The 27,474-nt window shown below is 43.1% G+C and overlaps 2 protein-coding genes and 1 pseudogene across 2 annotated transcripts in view; 1 reads left to right on the top strand and 2 right to left on the bottom strand.

The window, feature by feature from the left end:
* Positions 1–366: 366 nt before the first annotated feature.
* Positions 367–23,039, bottom strand: PSMG1 (proteasome assembly chaperone 1). Its single transcript, XM_075542287.1, has 7 exons — positions 22,855–23,039; positions 19,445–19,551; positions 17,705–17,856; positions 9,673–9,735; positions 6,040–6,238; positions 4,836–4,972; positions 367–576 (listed from the first exon to the last, which is right to left on the bottom strand). The coding sequence occupies exons 1-7, from the start codon at positions 22,986–22,988 to the stop codon at positions 502–504; spliced, it is 867 nt and encodes a 288-aa protein (XP_075398402.1). The 5' UTR covers positions 22,989–23,039; the 3' UTR covers positions 367–501.
* Positions 766–1,028, top strand: LOC142438964 (small nuclear ribonucleoprotein E-like; annotated as a pseudogene).
* Positions 23,040–24,723: 1,684 nt separating the features above from the next.
* The window catches only part of BRWD1 (bromodomain and WD repeat domain containing 1), a 145,428-nt gene continuing 142,677 nt past the window's right edge, over positions 24,724–27,474 (bottom strand). The window contains exon 42 of the mRNA XM_075542286.1: positions 24,724–26,702. Within this exon, the coding sequence (XP_075398401.1) occupies positions 26,386–26,702 (317 nt within the window). The 3' untranslated portion in view covers positions 24,724–26,385. The remainder of the gene's footprint in view (positions 26,703–27,474) is intronic.

Genomic DNA, 27,474 nt, shown 5'->3' with positions numbered 1-27,474 from the left:
GCACTTCTTTCTGCTTCTCAAATGCTTCATTTTAAACCAGGAGGGCTGGCAAAAAATGAGGCAATTCCCTACTTCAGAGTTCCACATACCTAATTTCCATGGTCTCAACCTACAAGAAAGGTCCCTTGTTGACATTATCAACAAGCTATCTAACCCCCTTGCCCCCTCAGTTGGGCCACAACCACCTTTCCGCAGAGTCCTTCCCTGTCCTTGTGGAGTTACAAAGATGTTGCCTCAAAGGACTCTAACAAGGAACCGCCCTGCAGCACTATCAGGGCGCCACAGTGCAAAACAGTTACATGACACAATACTGCCACCCAGAGGATGACAGGAGAACTTTACTTCAATTAAATCATTAAACTACAATGGATGTAAAATAAGTTTATTCTGTCCTTATGCCCCTCACCAGCCCCCCCACAAACAAAGTAACAAAAAAGAAGTGGACACTGCTCCCATTCAAGGAATTAGTAGATATCATACAGTACAAAACAATTTTGGAAATCAGGTGTAAATGTTACTCTGAACTTCATTTGTTGTCATCAGTTTCCTCAGCATCTCTGTGCTCGGGGGAATATTCTGGAGAAGAAAAAAAAGTTGCTATCAATTCAGTGAGAGCAAGAATTCCGTTACAAGCAATTTATATAGCCCAACCCCCAAAGAATGGCCCGAAATGGTACAGACACCCACTGCCTTTCATCTCTTTAAAATAAAACAAGCCTCTCTAAGCTATCGTGAAGCTTAGTGTGGTCTCTGGGAGCTTCCGCGATGGCGTACCGTGGTCAGGGCCAGACAGTGCAGAAGGCGACAGTGCGGCCCATCAGCCTCATCTCCAGACACTGGCAGAAGAGATCCCGGGTTCAACTGTGGCTCCATGAGCAAGTGGACAGACAGACGGAGGGCTAGATCATAGGCTAGGAGCAGTGTATGCACCTTGTTTTAGATGATGCAGAAGAGACGCAAGCTAAGACAAAGTCAGGACGGACGGAGATGACATTACTCTGCTACAAAGTGTATCCAATGAGAATTGATCATTCAAGGGGGAAGCTGGGGAAGTGTCCTTTGTTATGTACACCGTTCCAGAACATGTGCTCATTGTCCTCATTACCCTTATGTTCTTACTGAACCACAATTAATGGCCTCATGGAATCATTTTTATTAAAAATAAAACAGCAAGCAGGTAAATGCCGAAGCACATCCTCCCCTTGCTCACATCTCTCTGTACCTCTTTCTAACTCAGTCACTTTCACACATCACTTCTCACCTCCTTCCACACCTGAAAGCACGGAATGGGCAGGGCACCACTGTTGTTTCCAAATGCAGCCTGGACATGCTCCCGTAGCTTCACCCCTCTGCACATTTCCAGCCACAAGGACACAACCATCTTTCAAGCCCAGCTAAATGGCCTTTCTCCACCAACCTTTGCCACAGAATTCGACCTGTCCCCTCCCCCACAGCCAGTAAGAGCCTTAATGGTGTACAGGGTTACACAAGTTGGCCGGCTAACCACAGATGAGCAGTTTGAAACGACTAGCTGCTCTCTAGGGAAAAAAGATGAGGCTTCCTACTCTCGTCAAGAGTTCGTCTCGCCCCGACTGGCATCAAACCCCATTTTTAGGGTCAACAGAGCCCAATCCAATGAGAGCGCTAACTGTGTAAGACACAAACGTGTGGCTGCAGCTGAAGGTGGAACTGTACTCCCAAGGACTCCTTACGCGACAGTGTCTGGAGTGCTGGGTCACTGGGAAAATGGATGATGATCGTTAATAGTGTAATCGAATACTCGGGGGGTGGGGTGGGGTGCTGACAGTGTTGTACTTCTGTTTATATGGGTCGTTGCTTTCCCGCTTACACCTTGCTTTCTGTTTTTGTTTTTCTTTCTTTTTGGATGTGTGTGTTCGGTTGGCTGGCTGGCTGGCTTATGGCTGTTATTGACGCAGTTGATATTATAGGGTTGTGATATTGTCTATTACAACCACCAAAGTAAACCTGAGACATGCAAACCCCATGGACAAGCAGATGGAATCTGGGTTCCTACTTAACTCTAGTCCCAATTCAAGAACAGTTGGTTCTGGTAACAGGTCCCTGCTCACGACTCACCTTCATGAAAGGAGCACTGAGATAGGTGTGCTACGGCATGAAGAAAGTAGATGGTGCCCAGCTATCAATCGGAATAGTGTTTGGGGTCTTAACGGCGCATATTCAAACAAGCAACCATCCATCTAAACAAGAAGCCAACTACGTTCATACAAAAGAAGCACACCAGTTTGTGTGACCCAAAGATGGCAATTACAAAATCTGAATATAGAGAAGGGAAGATTATCCGAGCTAAAATTATGAACACTGGTAGAAAGCTACGGAGGACAGTGGGAGCCCCACACCCATCTGCAGAGTATCTAGTCAGACTGAGCTGCTTGCGGATCTCCTCTAGTCACAGGCAAGTCTCGAACAGCCGTAGTCTCAGGCAGAGACCACTGTCATCTTGAATATGTGGAGCCAACTAGCTATTTGGCCAGATGACCTCCCTCGAGACCCGACCTGAATCGACTCTGGCGCAACTACCTCTTCCTTGTTCCGTGACAGAAAGTTCTTCCTTGGCTTTCTGAATGTTGCTGGGGGTCTTTTCCGTCTTACTCATTTGTACTTTAGTCTTTATGGTATTATTGCTATCCTTACTACCTTATTTCAATTTCCCGTTTTTATTGTTTCTGTTTGGTGTCCCAGTTTGTGATGCATAGTGCTGACAGGGCTGCAGAGACGGGGAGTGGGTGACAGGGAGGGAAAGGGGACTTCAGGAACAGAAATGAAGGGGGAAGAGGGAGGGAGCACTAGAACTGACTGTGGTTGCACAACTCACTTTAAAGTCAATTTAATGGGGGGAAGGGGCTTCTAAAATTGATGCCGTAATGATTGCACAATTCTCCTTGATATTACTGAACTACTGAATTATATGGCATGTCATTTATGTGCCAATATAACCGTTATTAAAAAAAATTTTTTTTCAAGTTACTGTCTCAGAAACTCACAGGATTAGAGTTCTACCCTGTTCCTAAAGGGTCACTATTAAGTTAGAATTGACTTGATGTCAGCTAGTTTGATTGTTTTTCCTGTACCTGGTATTCAGGTTGAGCCCATGCCAAACACCTGGCTTATCATCCTTGGCACACCACCTCCTGGCTGTGGTGCGTGCTCGCCTCTAGCCCCGCACCCTGGTGTCCCTAGAGTGGATACTTACGGTGGTTCTACTGTGCTGAACACATTCCACTTTAAAACCGAAAGAAGCTGTGAACTAACTAAGCTCAGCAACAATGGACTCCAACCCCAGACCGCTGTGATGGCGCTAATGAGTCAGAACCAACTCGGCAGCAGCCCCTGCCAACAGCACAGCCTGACTCCGGCGACTGACTGCTCATCAAGGAAACGACACCCTCCAAAACCAGTTCATCACACGCCAGCAAGTCACTGTGTTCAAAGCCGGAAAATGAAAAGGTGGTTTTTTATTGTTGTTTAATTAATTACTCAAATCTTCCTTTCAAAGACTACTTTAGAGCTCAACTTTGACTGCTAAGCTTCATGGCATGATGGAAACCTCTGGATACGGATAAGGGTAATGACTGAACCAGAGGATCAACATGCACTGGACATGTGAAGAATTTTGAAATGACAGTGTTTTGTTACTTATTCATTTACCACCACTAAATTTTCTTTTAAACCCTACACAGGAAGAATGACTTACACAGCTCAGAACCAGTGCGAGCATTTATGAGGCGCCTGCGTGCTAAGCACAGGTAGCGTCAAGGGCTGGCAAGATAACAAGAGACAAGTCCCCTGGTCCCTGTCCTCAGGGAGCTTCCTTCTAAACGGAGAGGAGCATATCACTTATCTAAGCAAATGAAGTTATTAGCTAATATACACTTCAAATAGGATGATCAATGTAAAAGAACTGCTTATCAGAAAAAATTAACCATGATTCTAGCTATGAAAATGGAAGCTACGTTTCAAGTATGTGAGATTCTAGACTCTTACAGCCTTAACTGTTACTATTTATTGATTCAACAAAGAGTTCCTGAACACTTTCTTCTGCGTGCCAGGTATGTGTCCAGCTGGGGATACCAACTAACAATAATTTTAAGCATAGTCCATTGCCACAAAGCATTAACAATCTGATAAGGAAACTAACTTTGATACATGTGAAATGAGCGATCTCTACCATAACTTAGAACAGTCTTCTTACCACAATGACATACCAGAGTAAAACAGGTATGTAACTATGTTTAACAATCTCTTTCCTTTAAGGAAGAAGCTCTTAAAATGGAGGTCCAGAGACTTTCAATCTCTCAGGGAAAGAAGTGTCATCTTCAAATTAGCTGAAATTACAGGCAAAATTTTGTGCGTATGTTCCTTTATGTATTTTTATGGGGAAAGTTGACAGGGCAAGGTGTGTATGTGTTACATAATTTCCCACCTTTACATTTCCAGTTCCATGCAAAAGTAAGTGAATGTTACAATAATTTAATCAATAAAGGGCTCAAATAGTCCTTTCTCAAAAATGACAACCTTCCAAATTAATTTGTTAAAAAAACATCTGAAACAGTCAAACCATCTTCCTAGCGAGACTTCTGGAATTTAATTTCAGAGCATTAAACTATCATACACTAACCAAACAGCCAGCAAGTTTTAGATGTCTATGAAGAAGAGGGACAACCAAATTCAAACTAGGATGTCTTACTCTGAGGATGCCCAAGTGTTGCTTATGTCTTCAATTGATATCACACATTTGTGTTTGTTACTAAGCTCATTTTACTAACACAGCTGTTTGTTCGGAGTTAAAAATTTACCTTTGCCAAACCTTTCAGGCTCCTGGAGGAAAGGACAGGCTTAAACGCCTCTACTGTGACAGGGTCTAGTTTCATGACATCGGTGTAGCATAGGTACAGGACTGCAGGGACTCGCCACACTTGACAGTAGCTCAGAACTGGGAAGAGACAAGAAGAAGGCACTCAATCATGTTCCCCAGGATATGAAGCTCAGGGTCAATCTAAAGAATAAAGACTGACAGAAAAACAGCCAGTTGTCTGTGGTTTCTGGTAACCAAGGCATTCACTGTCATTTGGAGCTAATCTGGAACACAGATGTGCTTTCAAAGTCAACTTATATCCTACATGATCTCTTGCTTGAATAAATATAATTACTGTCATTTCCTGACATAACAATGAGAAGTACATTTCAAGCAGCTGAAAGACAATTTTTTAACTAAAATAAATTATACACAATAAATGCATAATGTATGATATAAAACATTTAACCATAAGCATTCTTGTTAACATTTAATGGGGGAAAAAAAGCTTCTTGAGGACAATGATTACCAAACAATAATAAATTACATAACGTATGAACTACTGAGAAAACGGACATCAATTTCTGGCATGATGCTAGAACACGATAAATAACACCATTAAAAAATAAAATATTAAAGCAACTACCAAGATTCAAATCTGAAGCCTATTTTGATAATTATAAAAATAACTAAACTCACTGCCACCAAAGTCAATTCTGATTCAGTGACCTCATAGAACAGGGTAGAACTGCCCCGTGGGCTTCCAAGGCTGTACATCTTGTAGGAGGAGAAAACCTCATCTTGGAAGTGGCTGGTGGTTTTGAACTGCTGACCTCGGGGTTAGTAGCCCAACCTGTAAACCAGTACGCCAGCAGGGTCTCCTTTTTTGATAACTAAAAGTTACTTTACCTATTCTTCATTCACCAACAATTTATGTCTAGCATTGGCTTATATCTGAGGGAACAAAAGAATCAGAGCAACTCAGAAACATAAAAGTTAAGAAATCCGAGCGGCTTCCATAAGATACCTTTGTAAAGTTTTAAAGCTAAACCAAATAGAGTTGAGGCTTTTGGGCAATATACAGTACAATGGTTTTCAATCAATCATTAACGAACAGTCATCAATATTCTAGCTGTAATTCTAAGTACCAACCAAGCAATCATAAGACAGCATGTTACCGCAGGTGAAAGTTATTTTAGGGCTACCTGCTGCCGGGAGATCATGTACAATATTCGGCTGTTCTAGCAGTGGACAACACACAGGCTCCTTGCAATTCTGTGTTTTCAGGGCTCTCAGGAAAGGAGCTGGCAGGCTGCATGTAGATTCTGAGGTTTTATAATCAGTGATGTGGCGACTTGTGAGAACTGTCACCTGCATGTTCTTCTTTGGACAAGAGCCAAAAACCTAAAACAAAATTGATCTCAAATTAAAAACAAAACATATGCTTTCCTTATAGAATGTGTGCGCACGCATGTGTGCATACATACAAACACACACACACACACACACACCCCAGTAACTTATCCAATGGGAAGGGTAAGCACTTTGTCACTTCTAGTCACACGGTCTTCTCCAAGTCACCTTCCTCTTCTAAGAGGATCTAGATTAAACAAAAGTACAACCAAGCTCACAGAGCAACAACTGCAAGACAGAGTTACTCGACTCTGAATGCCTGCCAAAGATCGAAAGCACTCATGGTGCTCGTTCTCTCCCTCCTCACTGACCACCCAGGCCTGAAAAATGTCGTTATTATTATTTTAAAGTCTCTCTGATCCTAAGCAAAGGAGACCTGGTGGCATCGTGGTTACGAGTTGAGCTGCTAACTCCAAGGTCAGCAGTCATAACCATCAGTCACTCATTGGGAGAAAGAAGGGCTTCTGCTCACGTCCAGAGTTAAGACTCCTGGAAGTGGGCACAGGGGCAGTTCCACTGTCCGGTGGAGTTACTATGACTTGGCATGGCCTTGGTGGCAGTGAGTTTGGGTTTGGTGATCACTGGCACGTCCCCAAGTTCATCATCCTCCACCCCCCAAGTCCTCATCTGTGATTTGAAGAGCTTGGATTACATGGATTCCCACGGGCCCTTCCAGCTTTTAAAATCTATGGTCATAAAAATAAAGCAAGCTGCTATTTTTCAAGAAAAATTAGACTGTGGCTCACTGTACATTGTCTACAAATATTTTAAGAAATATTTCAACAGAAAGTTTTCTATCATGTGCCACAAATTATTTGCAAAGCCAATTTCACTGCTAATAGCAAAAGTTAATACTATATGCATTTGATTGAACTGTTGAACTGTATGATATATGAATTATATCCCAATAAACTGTTGGAAAATAAATAAAATAAAATCTGAATGATAAGATTTAAAATATTTAAAAATAACATATGCATTTCCTACCAGGTATTTCCCATTAAGAGAGAGCCCATTACTCACAAGGCCACATCTAGTACTCTCCCTGGTACCACTTAGTCTCCTCCCTAGCGTGCACACACAACCAAAGCTCACTCTGCCAGAGGGTCCGCCCTGGCTCAGAGTGACCCCATAGAGCAGACCTGCATGCACACACAAGCTGCGCTTACAAATGAAATGCCGCTGCCAAAATTATGAGTCGTTTCTAAATTACGAGTCAGGTGACATGGTTTACTCCAATAATTTCCCACAAAGTGAAGACTCAATCTAATGCCATCTAATGGTGAGAAAAATGCTCAGACGATAAGGCAACCACGGGCTTTAGGGTGACGGGCAGCTGCGCACATGGCCCCTTGGAAGACAGCTGTACTGTACTCAGCCTCACTTCTCCATGGCTGCCTGCGGGCCCTCCGTCCGTGCTGCAGTTTCCCACCCTCGGTATGGCCTGCTGTTTCACGTGGGCAGTCTGTCTATGTTTCTGACAAAATAACAAGCTGCAGTAAGGAAAGTACTGTTTTATAGTTCTGCATCCTGCATGTTTTATAGTTCTACATCCTGCAGCCCTTCGTGCACAGCTGACGGTATCCGTGGAATTAATCGTGCTGAATACACAAGTTCTTTCTCTCTAGTCTATAGCAAACTCCTCCAATATTTTGGAGAAGAAACATACTTGCTCTTGCTCCCTGATATCTGACTGCAAGGGCTTCAATGGGGAGGATCATGAATGCACAAAAAACGGCAGCTGGAGAATACACACACACACACACACACACACACCCCTCTACACACACACACACACCCCTTTACAGACACACACACACACACACACACCCCTCTACACACACACACACACCCCTTTACAGACACACACACACACACACACACCTCTACACACACACCCCTCTACACACACACACACACACCTCTACACACACACACCCCTTTACAGACACACACACACACCCCTTTACAGACACACACACACACCTCTCCTGGAGAACACATACACACACCTCTACACACACACACACACATACCCCTCTACACACACACCCCTCTACACACACATACACATCTCCTGGAGAACACACACACACACACACCTCTCCTGGAGAACACGCACACACCTCTCCTGGAGAACACACACCCCTCTACACACACACAGACCCCTCTCCTGGAGAACACACACACACACAAACCCCTCTACACACACACACACCCCTCTCCTGGAGAACACACACACACCCCTCTCCTGGAGAACACACACACACACCCCTCTACACACACACACACACCTCCACACACCTCTACACACACACCTCTACACACACACACACCTCTCCTGGAGAACACACACACACCCCTCTACACACACACACACACACACATCTCCTTGAGAACACACACACACCTCTACACACACACACCCACCCCTCTACACACACACACACACCTCTCCTGGAGAACACGCACACACACACCTCCTGGAGAACACACACACCTCTCCTGGAGAACACACACACACACCCCTCTACACACACACACACACACACACCCCTCTCCTGGAGAACACACACACACCTCCACATACCTCTACACACACACACCTCTCCTGAAGAACACACACCCCTCTACACACACACACACCCCTCTCCTGGAGAACACACACACACACCTCTCCTGGAGAACACACACACACACCCCTCTACACACACACACACCCCTCTACACACACACACACCTCTCCTGGAGAACACACACACACACCTCTACACACACACACACACCCCTCTACACACACACACACACACACCTCTCCTGGAGAACACACACACACACACACCTCCACACACCTCTACACACACACACTTCTCCTGGAGAACACACACCCCTCTACACACACACACACCCCTCTCCTGGAGAACACACACACACACAAACCCCTCTACACACACACAAACCCCTCTACACACACAAACACACACACATACACCTCTCCTGGAGAACACACACACACCCCTCTACACACACACACACCCTCTACACACACAAACCCCTCTACACACACACACCTCTCCTGGAGAACACACACACACACCTCCACACACCTCTACACACACACACCTCTCCTGGAGAACACACACCCCTCTACACATACACACAAACCCCTCTACACACACACACAAACCCCTCTACACACACACACACAAACCCCTTTACACACACACACACCTCTCCTGGAGAACACACACATACCCCTCTACACACACACACCCCTCTACACACACACAAACCCCTCTACACACACACACACACCTCTCCTGGAGAACACACACACACACCCCTACACACACACACACACACACACACACACACACACACACCCCACCCCCCTCCATCGGGAACACACCACTACCACCCCTTACCTTTTCCAGCCACTGAAATTGCTGGTCTTCGGCAACATAGCAACTGCACTGGCAAAGAAAAACCTGAAAAATAAAACTCGAAGTTTTGTACCAAGCCAAAAAAAGAGTACGTGTGCCCCAACCACACTTTCAAATACTCTTGGCCTCTACCATGTCCAGTGCCAGGGAGGGTGGGTAAACCCCTGAAGCTATGCCCAGAGCAATTTTTAAATCGTAAACCAAAAATATCCCCTGAAATGGAATAATTAAGTTTAACTACGAAAAAAGTGTGCTTGCGCATTCTGCTCTTCTAAGAAATATCTATATGGAACCAAATCAAGAACAGCAGCGGGAAGGGCAGGCAGGCACTTGGTGGAGCAAAGAGTTTGTATTCTGGGAGAGGAACAAGTCACAGAGTAAAGACTGGTGCACAGCGCAAAGAATGCCAGCAATTACAAAGAACTGTACCAGCAGGGATCGTTGAATTGGTGCATCTTTTGCAACATCCAGTCGCAAGAAAATTAAAATCTAAAGAAATAAAGTGTATGACCACATCAAACTTGGACCATATAATGTGAATCTTAAACTAACACTTAGCACCTGTTTTCCTACATCTGCTTCTGGCCTGTTTATTTCTCCTTAAAAATTAAAAATTGGGCCACTAGTGGCGATTATTATCAGAACACAGTGCACACTGAGCAGAGGGCCAAGGCAGCTGTCACATGAGCTACCAGGACGGAAGCACACGTACCACCAGCCAAGAAATAGCACCAGGACCCTTCTTTACAGAGCAGGGCTGACAGAACCAGTCCTACTGCCACCTGCGGGCCACACCGTGAAGACAAATTCAGCATTACCAACATATAGGTGTGACTAAAATTTCGGTGATGACTACACAACTCTTTTAATGATTAAGCCACTGAGTTGTATGATATATGAATTATATGTCAATAAAAACACTTTAAAGATTCTTTTAATTATATGAGACTCTTAGGAAATGGAAAAAGAAAAAATTAAGTGTGGATCACCTCCTAACACAGTGCTGGTGCCGGTGAAGATGGTAATGGTTTTAATAAGCCAAGTTCAAGACTATGGGTTTGAACAGTAGGGAGTGAACACTTGGCAATGCCATAAAGGGATTCCTAATGATTAATGATCAGACAGACATACTGTCCACAGAGATTAACCACCTTGTCAATCAAAACGCTTCCAGAAACAATGACATCCAATGACCAAGAGAAAGCACAGGAAGAACAAATGGGTATTAGGACGAGAAAGTCAGATGAGTAGTTATCCCAAAATCACTGTTGATGCTGACTCAGAGACCCTATAAGACAGGATGGAACTAGAACTTGCCCTTTGGGTGTCTGAGACTGCAAATTGTTACAGTAATAGATAGTCTCTACTCTCATTATTGATCCTGAGGGGTTTATCTGTCCTCGATTCCCTGTGTTTCCAGCTCTTATCTATACCAGTGTACATGTCCTGGTTTTGCCAGATATGTAAGGTAGAGTTGTGGTCATGAGAATGGGGGGTAGGAATCATTAAAGAACTAGAGGAAAGTTGTATGTTTCATCGGTGCTATACGGCACCCTGACAGACTCATCTCTTCCTTGTGACCCTTCTGTAAGGGGATGTCCAATTGTCTACAGATGGGCTTTGGGTCTCTGCTCTGCGCTCTTCCTCATTCACATTGATATGATTTTTTTGTTCTGGGTCTTTGATGCCTGATACCTGATCCCATTGACACCTCATGACCACACAGACTGGTGTGTTTCTTCCATGTGGGCTTTGTTGCTTCTCAGCTAGATAGCCACTTCTTTATCTTCAAGCCTAAGACTTCAGAAGCTGTATCTTTTGATAGCCGGGCACCATCAGCTTTCTTCACATTTGCTTATGCACCCACCTTATCTTCAGCGACTTGTAAGGAAGGTGAGCATCACAGAATGCCAGGTTATTAGAACAAAGTTTTCATGGGTTGAGAGAGTACTTAATAAGAGGCCCAATGTCCGTCTGCTATGCTACCTTAATACTTAACATATACATATATGGACATAGATCTATTTCCCTATCCATATATCATATATACTCGAATATAAGCCAACCCGAGTATAAGCTGAGGGACCTAATTATTTCCTGGGAAACCAGAAAAACTGACTGACTTGAGTAGAAGCCTAGGGTGGAAAATGTAGAAGCTATTGGTGAGTTTCAATAATCAAAACAAATGAAAATAAAATTACTAAAAATTGAGACATCAGTGGGGTAATGTATTTAAATATTTATTTTAAATAATAAAGCATAAATAAAAGGACAAGTCATTTAACATTAGTAAACCAGCACAGTAAGTGGAAAATAGGTTCAACAAGAACAATAAGGTATCAACAATGATACCTTAAGAGTACTATTCCCTGAGCTCAATCAGCAACCTAGCTAAAATGTAAAGAGTTAAAATCCTTCAAAACTGGATTCCTCATCATCATCCGTATCCCAGTGCAGAGCTTCAGCTGGTGTAAGGTCATAGACGCTGTCCTCACTGAGATTGCCATCATCACCATCACTGCTGTCATTTGCATACAAAGCGCAGTCTTCACTGCCATCCACAGCATTGCTAATACTACATTTCTGGAAGGCACATCGCACCATGTCTTCTGGAATGTCTTCCCATGCATCGCGAACCCACTTTGCTATTAACTCTATGTCAGGCTTCATGAGATTTCCTCCTTTTGTTAGTCAGGCTTGACCAGATGACATCCATTCATGCCACATCCTTCGCACACGGTCTTTAAAAGGCTTATTCAAAGATGCACGTCATAGGACGGCTCTGATTGGTTAGATGTGAGCAAACAAACATTCAAAGCCCTGCAGTGTCAGCGGGGCTTTGAATGAACAGTGGAGAAACGGCAATCACCCGCAATTAACAGGCACTCATCCTGTTACCTGGGGTGGGGGTGGGGGGGGGGGAGAGCGAGATATTACACCTCACTGGGGTACCACTGACCTGTGTATAAGTCGAACCCCAGTTTTTCAGCACATTTTTTGTGCTGAAAAACTCAGCTTATATACAAGCTTATACGGTGTGTGTGTGTGTGTGTATATATATATATATATATATATATATATATATATATATATATATATATATATATATAAATACACATACATACATATACACACGCCTGTATTTAAACCTCTATAAATGTCCTTTGTGTCCTAGATCTTTCCTCTATTTCCTTTTACTTTCCTCTTGTCCCACCCTCATGTTCAACCTTCATTCAGCAATCTGTACTTCCTCTCGGCTACATTTCCCTTGATCAAGCCCCACCAGGCATCCTATGCCCTCCTCGCCATCCATTTTTTGATCACTTGATGTTCTCTTGCCCCCAGGTTTGACACCCCTTTGTCCCTAGGTTTGTTGACACCCCGCTTCCTTTCCCCTACCTTGCCCTCTCCTGTGTCCCTCCTGAACCATCGGTCTTGCTGTTTTCTCCTCCAGATTGGTTATTCCGTCTATCTTATCTAGATAGACATGCAGAGACAATAACAAGCACAAAAACAAGACAGAGCAAAAAATAACCAAAAATAAGAGAAAAGCCTATCAATAGTTTGTTGACGTTTATGAGTGTTTTCCAGTTGAGTCTGATGGGGTGCCATGCCCTGGGCCCAGAGTCTGTTTTTGGTATCCCCGAGGGACTTCATTGCTTTGCTCCCCTTGATGTTCTGTTGCAAGCCCTTAGTGTTTCACCCCAATGTGGTGGGATCAGATTGGGCACAATTCCACAGGTCCAATATGAGTAGCGATACCAGGAGAGGAAAGGGGAACATTAGGGGGAAAAGGAGTAACCGATCACAATGATCTACACATATCCTCCTCCCAGAGTTACGGACAACAGAAAAGTGGGTGAAGGGAGACAGCAGTCAGTGTAAGACATGAAAAATTTTTTAAATAAATTATCAAGGGTTCATGAGAGAGGGAGGGGGAGGAGGGGGAAAAAGAGCTGATACCAAGGGCTCAAGTAGAAAAAAAAAGTTTTGAAAATGATGATGGCAACAAATGTACAAATGTGCTTGACACGATGGATGTGTGTATGGATTGTGATAAGAGCAGTAAGAGCCCCCAATAAAATGATTTTTTTAAAAAGAAGAAAGTCTCATCTTTCTCCTGAGGAGATGCTGATGGTACTGAACTGCTGACCTTGTGGTTAGCCAGTCAATGCATAAGCAAGTACGCCTGCATAGTGGGTGCTGGATAATCAAGAGACATCTCGTAAATGGTACAACTAGCCACAGCAACAGAAATGTCTCCTGGCAGATCATCAGTAACAATTCTAAAATAAATACTTTCCAGTAAGGAATAGATACAAGAAAATGTAGTTTCTTAATTAAGAAACAAAATTCTAATGAATTATTGAATGAAAAACGACTTTGTTCTTTTGCTCTGTAAACTTTCAACAATATTACAGTAAAAAGTGTTTTTTTAAAAAAGGTTTTGAGGGTAGGGGGAAAGTTGGGAGGAAGGGGGAGCCAATCGCAATAACCATACACCCCCTCCCACCAGGGGGACAACAGAAACCATGGGGGAAGTGAGACAGCAGTCAGTGTAAGATATCAAAATAATAATAATTTATAACTTATCAAGGGTGGGGGATGGAGGGAAAAGAGCTGATACCAAGGGTTCAACAGAAAGTAAATGTTTAGAAAAAAATGATGGCAACATATGTACAATTATGCTTGATAACCGATGTATGGATTGTAAGAGTTGTAAGAGCCCCCAGTAAAATGATCTTTTAATAAAAGTACAATTAAATAAAAAATAAAGGTTTTTCTCGGGGAAATTTAAATTAAATAACTTTGGATTACATGTTATAGAAGCAAAGTGAATATAACTAAAACAAATTTTTTGAAGTTTTCAAGACTAACAATTGACTCTAAGAAACAAGGTAATAGTATGGGATACACTGTGCAATACTCTGTCAGTCCATCAGACAGTAGTGGCTTGTACATTACAGTGACATTAGAAGGTTTGTCACCAGTCTTGTCCAATACCAGCAAGATCACCTTGTGGAACAGGTTTCAAGGGAGCATCCAGACTAAGACAGACCAGGAAGAAGAGACGGGACATTTTCGAGGGCTCTGCCAGTGAAAACCTCACGAGTCGCAGGCCAGGGTGATACAGGGCTCGGAGAGCTCTCCAGGTGGGAAGGCAGTCCAACACAGGGGACAGAAAGCTGCTGCCTCCAAGTAGCGTTGACCTCTGAGACAGAGAGGAGCTTTCGGGAGGGAGCTTTATTTGCTAGTGGGGCATGACTCATAATAAGCAAAAACAGCTGTAAATACTGACTCATCATTAGAAAGAAGAATGTTTAAAGTGTGAACCTAGGAAAACTGGAAGTCATCAAAATTGAAACAGAACACAAAAAGTTCCTAGGCCTTAGTTGAGCTGAAATTGGCTGGAATTGGCCATTTTCAATCTGACAGTCGTATAGTTTATGTCGAAAATAACAAATTTAAGAGGAATAGTGTTGCATTCTTCATCAGAGAGCATTTTAAGACTTCTCTCAAGTACAATGCTGTCTATGATCAGCGTGTATCTATCTATATGCCTAAAAGTCCAGTTGATGAATTATTCAAATGTACACACCAGCTACTGAAGGTGATGAAGAAACTGAAGAGTCTACCAACTTCTTCATTCTAAAATGCATGTTTTAACATGATAAATTGTGTAGCAAGTGTTTCTACACACGTCGATCTGTCGGGAATTGTTTTTCAGATCTCCATGACTGTTTTTTTCTTTAAAAAAATTGTACTAAAAGTACTTAGCATGGTCAGCTTGAAATATCAGGGTAAATTCTGCCACTGTGGAATTTTGATGCCAACAGAAAGGTGTTTACAATGCATTCAACATAAACTTCTCTGACGAACATCTACTGAATTTCTGTTAAGAGCTAGTAAGCCTAAACACTGGGTAGACAGCAACAAAGCAAACTCCTGTTCTCATAGCGTACTTATTTCTCATGTTTAGAGCTACTAGCTAAAAGAATTTTCCGAATGAGGGCAGGTTTTTGTTTAAGATCGTTTGATTGGGGGCTTACAGCTCTTAGAACAATCCACACATCAATTGTATCAGGCATATGTGTACATATGTTGCCATCATTATTACCTAAGCATTCACTTTCTATTTGAGCCCTTGGCATCAGCTCCTCGTTTATCCCTCCCTCCCCCTCTCCTACCCTCGTGACCCCTTGATAAATTATAGATGATTATTTTCATGTTACGCCAATTGCTGTCTCCCTCCCGCCACGGTTTTTGTTGTTTGTCCCCGAGGTGGAGGGGGTGGGGAGAAGGGGGCGGTCATGTGTCCATCATTCCAATCTGTTCCCCCTTCCTCCCCTCCTTTCCTCTACCCTCCTGGTATTGCTACTCTCATTTCTGTTCCTGGGGGGTTTATCTGACCTGGATTCTGTGTGTTGTGAGCTTTTATCTGTACCACTGTACATGCTCGGGTTTAGCCCAAAGTGACAGGCAGGACTGGGGTCATGATAGTGCATGTGTGGGGGGAGGGGTGGAGTGTTAACGGGGGTGAGGAAGCCTCAGGAACCAGAGGAATACTGTGTTTCATCGGTGCTATCCTGCGCCCTGGTTAACGCATGCCTTTCCTGTGGCCCTTCTGTGAGGGGATGTCCCATTGTCTATAGATGGGTTTGGGGTCTCTGCTCCAACCCCCCTCATTCTCAACAATATGTTTGTTTGTTTGTTTGTTTTGAGTCTTCTGATCCCTGTTACCTGTTCCCATAGACACCTCATGATCACACAGGCTGGTATGCTTCTTCCATGTGAGCTTGTTGCTTCTCTGCTAGTTTAACTTCAAGCCTTTAAGACCCCAGACGCTCTATCTTTGGATAGCTGGGCACCATCAGCTTTCTTCATTATAATTGCACGTGCACCCATTTTGTCTTCAGGGATCGTGTCACAAGGTTGAGCATTTGTTAGAACAAAGTGTTCTTGCATTGAGGGAGGGTTTGAACAGAGGCCCAACGTTTGTCAAATACCTCAATGTATTGCCATATAAATATATGTACATACACCGGTACCTCTATGTTTATGAATTAACATATTTACATATGTACACGTTTATACCTCTATCCATAGTTTTGCTTCCTAGGTCTCTCCTCTGTTTCCTTTTACTTTCCTCTTGCCCCAACATCACACTTGCTGAGGGAAGGTTTTAAATAGCTAATGTTTACAGCCTGGTTGCAACAAAATTATTTCAAAATTTCAGAGGAACCTTAACACCACATATTGCAGATTATTATTTATGTAACCAAAATGGAATTACTTCCCAGGTCCTTCAGTAACACAAATGGTCTGTGACGGACAACTAACCAAAACTGTGATGGACAGTTCAAATCAGCCCAGGAGCAGTGTGGAAGAAAGATCTTGCAACCTGCCTCCTTTCACGTTACAGCTCAGAAAACCCCCGGAAGGCAGGTCCACCCTAAACCAGGTGGTTCCCATGAGTAGGCATCAACTCAATGGCAAAGGGTTTGGTTTCTGGTTACAAACAAAACGCCTCAGGCCACAAGTAGAAATAATTGAGTGGAGCATTCAAACAAGCAATGCCATGGACTGAATTGTATCCCCAAAATATGAGCTGAATGCCTGGCCTTTCTATCTATGTGCTCCTGTTTGAAAATAGGGGTTTTCTTTAGTAATGTTAATGAGAGGTCCTATACCTAATCACTCATGAGTTATAAAAAGAGTCAATGAGGCACGGACACAGGTACACAGGGGGATGACAGAAGCCACCTGAGGATGATTTACAGGCCAAGGGACCAGGGAAACTCTAGGGAACCACAGGCAGGAAGGAAATGACTAACGCAAGCCCAGGGCCTGGACTTGGACTTTTAGCCTCCAGCATGGTGAGGAAATAATTTCTGCTCCCTAAAATCCTCTCATGTGCACTTTGTGTATTACGGCAGCATCAGAAACGAAGACAATGGTACATAAACTAGGCTTCATAACAGCTCTTTGAACATTAGAGTCAGATTCAACATACCGAAGGATTTGATTTTAGATGATAAAACACACAATAAGCCTCTGCGGGGGACAGGCTGACCGTGTCTGTGGTTCTACACCATTCATTCCACAGTTTAGCACAACCGACTTCTTCCCAGACGCCCGAGTTCATAACAAATGATGATAAAAATGCTGTGAAAACAACGTGCATGAATTAGTGCTTCGTTAAGCAAGTTACCTTTTCTTTTTCCTCAATTAAAAAATGAGTTCAGAGTACGCTAAGCTTCTAAAGCCAAAAGAGCCATTCAAGAGCACCTACCTAAACTGAGGTCCTCAAGATGGGAAACATCACAGCCCAAGTAAAGGCAATGGTAGAGCCAGAAATGGAGACTGGGCTTACTGACAGCCCTTGACCCTGCCCTGACTGGAACCCTCTCCACTGGGGAAGCTGAGAACGGCACCTGAGTAAGTCAACATTCCCACTCCCCACGTAGCAGCGTGCTCAGAGTCCAAAGACCCGCTTTCAAACTGTGCAGGCAGGCAGGGCACTTTAAGCCCAAACTCCCAACATTTCTTGAATTATAAGCAAATTTTCAATTGCACCCCTAACCCCCATGCTGTTCAGAGGTCGTGTCCATCATTACCCAACTGCCGAATCATAACAACACGGTGATTGCCAAACCCGAGAATCAAGGCGCAGGCAAGCGGACACAAAACCTTAACGATCAGACACAACGTTACAGTCTTGCCTCAACCCTGGTGTCTGTTGTATGTTAACAGGTTTTTCTTTTTTTAACAGGTTTTTCCTTTTGTTTTATTTTGAAATAGTGATTGTAACACAAAATATGAGGTAACAAGATACTCCATTTGTAAAGAACTAGTGTGGTCATTTGCCAACTAATTTTTATGTTCTGGAGTCCCTGTGTGACATAAACACGTGAAGCGGTTGGCTGCTTCAAAGAACTGTACTCAAGTCCAGCCATAGTTATATCAGAAAAAAGGCCTGGCATTCTGCTCCCAAAAACTCAGAGATTTTATTCTGTAGAGGCCATTCTACTGTGATAGTGTCACCAAGAGCCACAATCAACTCGATGGCAACCTATGCTGACTATGTTCTAAGAGTGGCTAGGATGCCCTGAGGGACAAGGGACTTTGAGTGGATTCCCAAGTGACCTCCTCAGAGGCAGTAAATCCCTGAAATGATACAAGTTTGTACATACACACACTGTTCCAACTGAGTTCTACTATGTTCTACCTTTAACCCATCAAGGAAATTAACATGTGTAAAGGCCTTAGAATTTAGTACTGAAAAATGTTCTAGCAAGTATTATTGTTATTTTTAGAGTTACCATATGTTCCCAAGAGAGCCTGTTAACTGAACCACTGCTCCCAAGGGGTCAAACACACTGCCTCTGCTATTCCACGTGTGCCCCCACAGGAGAGGGTGTAAGGAACCCTGGGGACCTCAGTGCACCAGTTCTTTGAGTGTATAGGTTCCTAAAGCCAGGAAAATTCTCTTCAAATCTTATTTTTCTCACCTGAAAAAGATGGTACCACGTAAGCAATAAGCTCAGGGACAGATTTCACTCTGAAGAAAAATTACATAACCAGAGCTTTTAAAAAAAACCTAACAAACATGTGCAATCTTGCAAGATAATAAGAAAATAAAATAATAAGAAATTATTTTAAGTTGCTTCAAAGCAAAAGCAACTCATAAACAATAAAATAAGCAACTTCCGACTATGTGCTCACAACAAAATGTCTGCACACTTTTACTTACCTACTGCATTATTTCCTATAGCAATTATAAACTTAGAACAAGGATACTTTTCCAGCAGGGCACATTCCCAATAGGTTTTTGTCTGTCTTCGAAGGAGCCGGACTTCCCTAATGGAGACAAGAGAAAACAAACTCATTACCAAAGAGTGGATGCCGGCTCAAAGGGAGCCGAGCCGACAGGGCCGGGGACAACAGTCCCGAGTGTTGGAGGCTGTGCCTGCTCATGGAGGTAGAAGCTCACGAGGTAGAAAGCCCTGTCTTGCTGCTGCAGAACAGCTGGTGATTGCAAACTACTGCTGAGCTTTCAGACTGCTGCCCAGGATGGAACCCGTCACCAGGGGACTGCCAATGCTCCCCTTAATCTTACACATAGCTACTAATGCCCTGAGGGAAGGGGTGGTGGTGAGACACTGGGAAAATCTGCGCCCCCCCACCCCCTACCTCTGCCCTCTTCCAAGAAGGGGCAGTAGGCCAACTTAAGTATGGGGATCTAGGCTCTAGCGCAGCGGTTCTCAGCCTGTGGGTCGCGACCCCCTTGGGGATGGAAGGATCCTTTCACAGGGATTGCCCGTTTCATAACAGTAGCAAAATTACAGTTGTGAAATAGCAGTGAAAATATTTTGTGGTTGTGGGTCAGCACAACATGAGGAACTATTAAAGGGTCTCGGCATTAGGAAGGGTGAGAACCATGGCTCTAGAGGAGGGCTCTGTCTTGGTATTGGCTCTGGGAGAGGTCCTTGTCTCTTTTCAATTTCTATTCCCTCATTCTTTGGTGATCTTCATCTTCTCCCATTTGCACCTAATCTGCTCTTGTTATATCTTAAAGGCTTTAAATACAATTCAATCCATAGATGTAAAAACACATCTTTGATGCTTTCTTACATCAGAATTCTAAACCTGAATCCAACCAAGCCTCTAGAGCAGTGTTTCTCAGCCTTTCTAATGCCGTGACCCTTTAATACACAGTTCCTCATGTTGTGCTGACCCACAACTGTAACATCATCTTCGTAGCTATTTCATAACTGTCATTTTCCTACTATTATGAATCGGGCGACCCCTGTGAAAGGGTTTTTCGACCCCCAAAGGGGGGCGGGTCGAGACCCACAGGTTGAGAACCGCTGCTGTCGAGGGTACAACCTTTTATAAGAAATGCAGGTAGCAGATGCTGCTGCTGGCGTCCCAGACTCAAAGCCACATCATACACAATGGACGGGCCTTTGTCATCTGTAGGTGGGTAAGGGTAGGACTGTTTTTCCCTGGTGATTGGGGCGAAAGAACACATGCAGCAATTCACATCCCCTTTTGTTTTGTGACACCAACTGCAGTCCCCGCAAGGGAACAGCTCCTTGCCTACTTCCTACTTGGGTCTACTCTGTCCCTTCATTCTTCTTTCCTAGTCCCCTCTGCCTTCTGAGCTTCACCGCTGGGTCAATGCTGCCCTTGAGACCTAGCATGGTTGATTCTTCTAGTGTAAATACCTCCCTAGTGTCCACAGTATTTTAAATAATAATAAATGTTTTGCATTTTATTTCCATTCAGGTTTTTTCTTTCTTCAGCTTCTAATCTTTACATAGGATTTAGAGGCGGTGGTGCAAGAGCACCTGCAGGTCTGAATCAGGGTGGGAGGCTTCGGTCCTACTGGGCCTCACTCAATCAGTTCCCAACCACCTTGCTGTGAACGGCCCAACTCACACAATCACGTAGCATCACCCAATGCTGGGAAGCACAAAAACGTTGAAGACGATTGCTTTGGAAATGTCTCTGAAAGCTTCGGCCTCCACTATGTTCTGTATTACAAACTTAATGGCCTTGTCTTTGGGCACGCAGCGGGCACAGTCCATGGAGCAAATAAGCATATGGTCAAGGCCTTTCTAGGCTCGGCCATTGTTACACCTCTTCTTTGTGATCTCGGAAGGGAAGACTCGAGGCATAGCATCTTTATTGGCTGATTTTCCGAAGCAGATCCACCAGGTATTTCATTCCCCACCTGTTCAAGATTACAGCATTTGTCGTTCTCAACTTCCAAATTCAAGACCAGAGGTCGACTCCCAGGCATCTACATCTGTCCATGGAGGGTATGCTGCTATGATGCTAACCCGGTCTCAGTGGAGCTTCCTGACTATGATGAGCTAGAAAGAAAGGACTAGTGATCCACTTCTGAAGATCGATGAAAACCCTATGGATCACAACAGTTTGCTCTGTCGCCACTCAAGGGGATGACGCCAGGCCAGGCAGATGATGGCTGTGCATGTAAAATGGTGCCATAATCAGACAAACCCATCCACCCCACAAATGTGGTATGTGCTACATGCAGGATAAACAGTCTCTCAATAGGGCTACAAAAAAGGTTGGAGAGGGGGGTAAATTATAAATGCAAAGTGGTTCAAGAGACAAATCACCTAAAAGTAATGTTTCTACCTTGTTTGGATTAAGAGTCCCACAAACCTATTGGAACAATGTTTGAGACAGCAGATAAATATGGCCAAGCTGATAAGGGAATTAGTTACTTTTATTTAAAGTGATAAGAGCATAAGTACATATGTGTGCTCATTTGCAGTGCATTTGAAAGCTGTAGGGGTGAAGATATCTGTGAGCCACTTAGGGACGAGGAAAATGAAACGAGTGGTAAAATCTTGATAGCTGTTGAATTACAGGATTTTTATGGCAGGGGTAATCTTATTAGTCTCTCCAAGTTTTGGAGTCCTGGTGGCTTACTGGTTACACCTTAGGTTGCAATCCACAGGTCAGCGGTTTGAAACTAACAGCAGCTCCACGGAAGAAGGGGCTTCCAACACCTGTCAAGTCTCAGAAACCTACAGGGGCAGTTCTACCCTGTTCTATAGGCTCACCATGTCACCATGAGTCGGCATCGACTCGATGGCAGTTAGTTTGGTTTTCCTCCAAGTTTCAGGAATTGGCTTTTTTTTTTTTTTTTTAAGCCACATACTAAGTGAAGTGTGAGTTGGGGGGATAAAGTGGTTCTAGGGGACCTGAGGTAATGTTTACAAACCAAATATACTGGCCAACGTGAAGCACGTTTTCAACATAGTAGAAAGATCAGTTTACCAGTCCGCAAGAAACCAAGCCTAAGTACAAGCTAAATGAGAGGCTGGAGGTAGTTAAAAGGCCGTACCCGAAGCCGAGGGAGCTCAGCCGGTTTCACTTTCACGATTCATGTGCAGTACTGGCTGATCTAAGGGAGCATCAGCAAACCCTGGGGCCTGCTTGGCTGACCTCCTTGACTGGGTACCTGGGGTGCCCTGGGTACCCTGGTGCATCGGCTGACCGTACCCCGGTCGGCGGGGTGGCTGGGACAGAGGCCACCTGCGATGCAAACTCGTCCCGGGCCCGCAGGCAGCGAACCACCTACAGGGACCCGCGGCCTGCGGCTCCCCGCGCTGGGAGCCTCACCTCTTCCGCCCCAGCTGCCGCCGGACTTCTTGGTCCTCGGGTGTCTCTCTCCTGGCCTCCTCCTCCTCGTCGTCGTCCTCTGTTCCAGCGCGGCACCGCGTCTTCACTACCTCGCCGAAAAACGTGGCAGCCATAACACTCTACGAGTTCCACGGCCCAACTGCGGGGCCCCGAGACTGCGCACGCGCCCTTGGGCCCCGCCCCGCCCCCATCCCTGCTCCCAATTCGCCCTCCAGCCAGTTCCCTTGAGCTCCGCCCCGTATCTACTCCACCTGTCACTGATCCCATGTTCCCGCCTGGTCTCCGCCCCTCGCCTCAGCCCCGCCCCGTCCCGCACGACGCGACCTCTGGGCCCCGCCCCGCGCTCCACGGCTCCTCCGGTCCCCGCCCACTCCTCCAGTAGCCTGCACCTTTAATCCCCCCCACGCGGAGCCCTGAGCCCTCCCCAGCGCGCCTGCGCCCCTCCTCCGGGAGGACCGAGAGAGCAAAGATGGAGGGCTAGAGCGGCCGGAAGCGAGCCAACGTGGGGCGGGGCTCCGTCCGTCCAGGTGACCGGCGGGGCGGAGTGGTTTAGCTGCACCCTTTCCTGTCTGTATCGCTTTTTATCTTTTCTTGTCAGAAGGACCTGGAGAACTGTGGCCTATTAGACACCTGGCTCCGAGCCTCTGTGGGTTTCCGAGGATCCCTGGAGGGGACTTGGGCGCTTAGAGCCGTTCAGATCCTGCCCGCTGCTGCGGATATGGCCAAGACACAACAAAGCACAGTAGCTCATTTATAGAAATGAAACTTTGGCAGTAGGAATTTACATTTCAAAAGCTCACAATTGTCAAATTAAGAGATTTCCTAAATCCGTGAATGTAAAAATAATCGATGGCTTCTCTTAAAAGTTGTACTTTTGTTAAGGCTTCCGTTAGTAGTGATTGTTTAGTTTCCTTGACATGTTCTGGAAGACAAAATACACGGAGCACTAATCCAATCAGAGGGTTGGAGCGGAGGAAGAGACTAAATTCCCACAATTTGCCTAAAAAGTTTTCAGTGTTGCAGTAAATCATTTTCCTAGATTTAGTTGTACCGAAAATAGACGACATTGCTTGCATCTGGAGACGTGCCACAAAGTACATAATATTTGAGGAAGGAGCCGCCTTTTCTTAAGGGGGTGGGTGGGAATCTCAGTAAATTCCTACAAGCATCGTTTCATAAAGTACGTAACCTAGGCTGTCTACAAAATACTAAAAAGTAAAACCGTGCTCATAAAAGCGGCATTTTACTGAGGAAGAAAATTGGGGGATGTTACAACAAATATAAACAAATAAAAGCAAGCAAAGTTTCTTAAGCAGTAAGAGTTTAAGAACTAAGACTCGTGGTTTATTTAATAGCATCAAGAGCTTAAAATTAAGACTCGTGGTTTGATTTTATAGAATAAATTGCAGAATAAAAAGACCATCTGGGTATGTCACGTTGTCTTCGTCTTTTTATTAAATTGTTTTTACCCTTTAGATGCTCAATTTGATTTCAAAATTACATTACGAAGGGATATTTTCTAGAAAACTGATTAAAAGTATTGTAAATAGGACGATGTTAATACATTTGGTCATGATTTAAGTTTCTCAAATTTCAGAGAACAGTTTTACAAGGTTCAATTTTAAATGCTTATTTCATGCAATAAGCCACTTTTTAAATTTTCAATGCATGTTCAAATTAAATAGTACACTAGAAAGGGATTCAATTATGAAAGGAAATCCCACCACAATTATAAATTCAAAGTTCAAACTTTCATTCCACTGAAAATTGCTTTAAAATTTTGCATTAATGTGTCAACTGAGACTTAAGCTATTTTTATTGTATGGTATATACTGAGGCAAGAATATATCCAATTAACATTTTTTATGAAATTAAGTGCAAATATGGGACTGAAAATAGGTTTTAACACTTCGTTAGAGTCCAAAAATCAAACCCCATACAACTAAAAATATTAGTTTATTAGGAATGCTCCCCTTTCTCACCCGTATTGACAAGATATTGGTATCAGTATTTAAGATGAAACTGTACTGCATACAGAGCAAAGAACAGACAAGTAGTCTGGTTTATACATTTAAAAGGAAAACATTTCTTAAAGAGACATGCAACCACAAATTTCTCAAGTAATCTAGACACTTGGTCCATCTGTATAACCAAAAGAATATGTATTAGTCTTTAATGAAAAAGGAATAGAAAATCAGGAGTTTCTATACTTAGTTGTTCAGATTTATACATGCAAATCATATATTAATAGTCACAGATATTTTCATGTAAAACAATTGCTCCTAACAATTTATTTTTCCAGTAACATATTTGTATATTAAGATTTGACAGTACATTTAATCTGATCTCAATGTCAATAAATATTAACAATAAATTAAACCGCATTGTAAAGAAATTCTTTGTGCATTATAATGACCAGGTCCTCTAATCCTAGCAAAATCCACAATAAAACTGCCCAGACATAATGTCAATAGTGTTCTAATGGAATTATAAACTTGCTGTGTTCATAGAACGTTCTAACTTTGAAGGTGCTACAGTATACCTTTTCATAAAGGAACACGAGGATTTCACAGTATCATCTTAAAAATGACTGATTTTAATCTAGTTTCTTTTTCCTAATTAAAACTAAAATCAGCCTCTTACTGAGGTACATTTTGGCATCTCTGTAAATGCTACGTGCAAGTAGAAATAAGGAAAAGAAGTTGTGATAGTCACATTCATCCCTTTCATAGAAAAATATATTCCCTGAATTAGTCCTATCAAGTGGTCATCATTCAGTATGAATTTCAATGGCGTTATACAATTGCTTATTTCTGACACTCAGAACTCAATTATCAACATCCCCAATACTGACTCCCTCAATCCCTCTAGTTTAAGTTTTATACTTTGGGAGATGTTAATTGTAGGGACATTTTTGCTTTACTCAAAAATGAGGCTGAGTGGCACTTGCAATTGAATTGTGCCCACAGTCTTTTCCATTATGTCAGTAGTGACACCATAGTCATGGTGGTCTGAGTTTTCATATTCTAATGTAGAATTCTTAAAGTGAGCATCAGGTTGATTTAGAATTTTTTTTCAGTCATTCGAAGTTTTCCTACATATTCTGTACACTTCTCATTATTTTCTTCCTCTAAGAAATCAAGAGGGTTCTTCAAGGCCCTAGTGCTCTGGAAAGGAATGGGAAGCTTATGGCAGGCCAATTATAGTTTCTTTCCATTTCTCCAACTACAGGCTCCATAATTTTATTTCCTCCTCAGAATTCTGTTCATATCTGTTGCAAGGACTTACTGGTTGGAAGCCTTCCTCCCATTCTGGCCCACTGAACTATGGCTTTTAGAAAATTCCTCAAAAGATGCAGATTTACTTCAGAACTAGTAGCAGAATACAACTGCCAGTTTACTGTAGCCCTGATTTCCATGTCTACATTTTCAGATACTTTTGTGCTTTTTCCTTTCCAGAATCTGAACCACCTTAAAATTTTTTAAGCATTTTGCTTTTAGAATCTTCTAGCTATAGCATTTCAAAATTTATGCTTGTATCCTCTTTATAAACATTCAGTAATTTTTTCTTAGCCGCAGCAGAAGCATTTCGATGGGGCAGTTTCCTGCTACTCTTTCTAATCCAACCATTTTCTGGTCCTGAAATCATTTCTTTTACATTACTCATTATCTTTATTTTATTTGCAGCAACAGCAGCACATCTGCGGGGAACCTTCTCAGGTACCATATTTGCTTTCAGAGTTTCACTAGGCACTTGCACTGCATCCTTCTGATTACGCATACATGTTCTCATTTTTGTATTGAGTTCTCTGTCTCTAGGAACATATTCTGAAAAATGAGTGAAAGTTCAGGTAAATGCAAAAACCTTGTAACACAAGATTTTACAACTATTTACATTCCTCAATGCTCACATTCCTAAGCAATTAAATTTGAAAACTAGGAACATTCCTAAAAAGTAAAAAACATACACGAGTCACCAATACTACTACACACTTTTGATACTGATATGTCCTTTCATTTCCTTGTCTATCAAGAGCAGCTTTGGATTGCTTAATTGCCCTCCAGCTAACATTTTCCATTCTATAAAGATCATTAAAGCAGTAGCTGACTTGGGAGGATGGGGTTGAAGCGTCGTATACAACAGCCAATCTAAAAGCACTTTAAAAACTGGAGCTTTAAAATAGACTGATGATTCTTCTATGGTCTAAATTCCAGGATAAACATTTCCTTTATGCAAAAAAAAAGGAACAAAAAGTTAAATTGCTTCCTAGTAGGAAAAAAAATAGATACATTAATTTTATATAGTTGACATTTTATTCCTGGCTCATTTTCTTCCAAGTATTTTTATATAAAATACTGATCTCATTCTTATTATTCTTTACTAATTTTGAGATGAACTCCTAGCCCAGCAGCTAGTTCATGATCTAAACTGGAAACTTTAAAAACAAAACAGGCCCATTGCTGAGTCATGGGTACCCTTGGGTTTCCAATGCTATACAGCTTTACAGAAGCCAGCTGCTTCATCTTTCTCCCATGGAGTGGCTGGTGAGTTTGAACTGCCAGCATTCTGATTAGCATTCCAATGTTTTTCCCTAAATGA

Source organism: Tenrec ecaudatus, chromosome 2 (genome assembly GCF_050624435.1).
Source record: "Tenrec ecaudatus isolate mTenEca1 chromosome 2, mTenEca1.hap1, whole genome shotgun sequence".
NCBI lineage: Eukaryota > Metazoa > Chordata > Mammalia > Afrosoricida > Tenrecidae > Tenrec > Tenrec ecaudatus.
The sequence above is the reverse complement of the archived record's forward strand: the minus strand, read 5'-3'. Positions and strand labels throughout refer to the sequence as shown.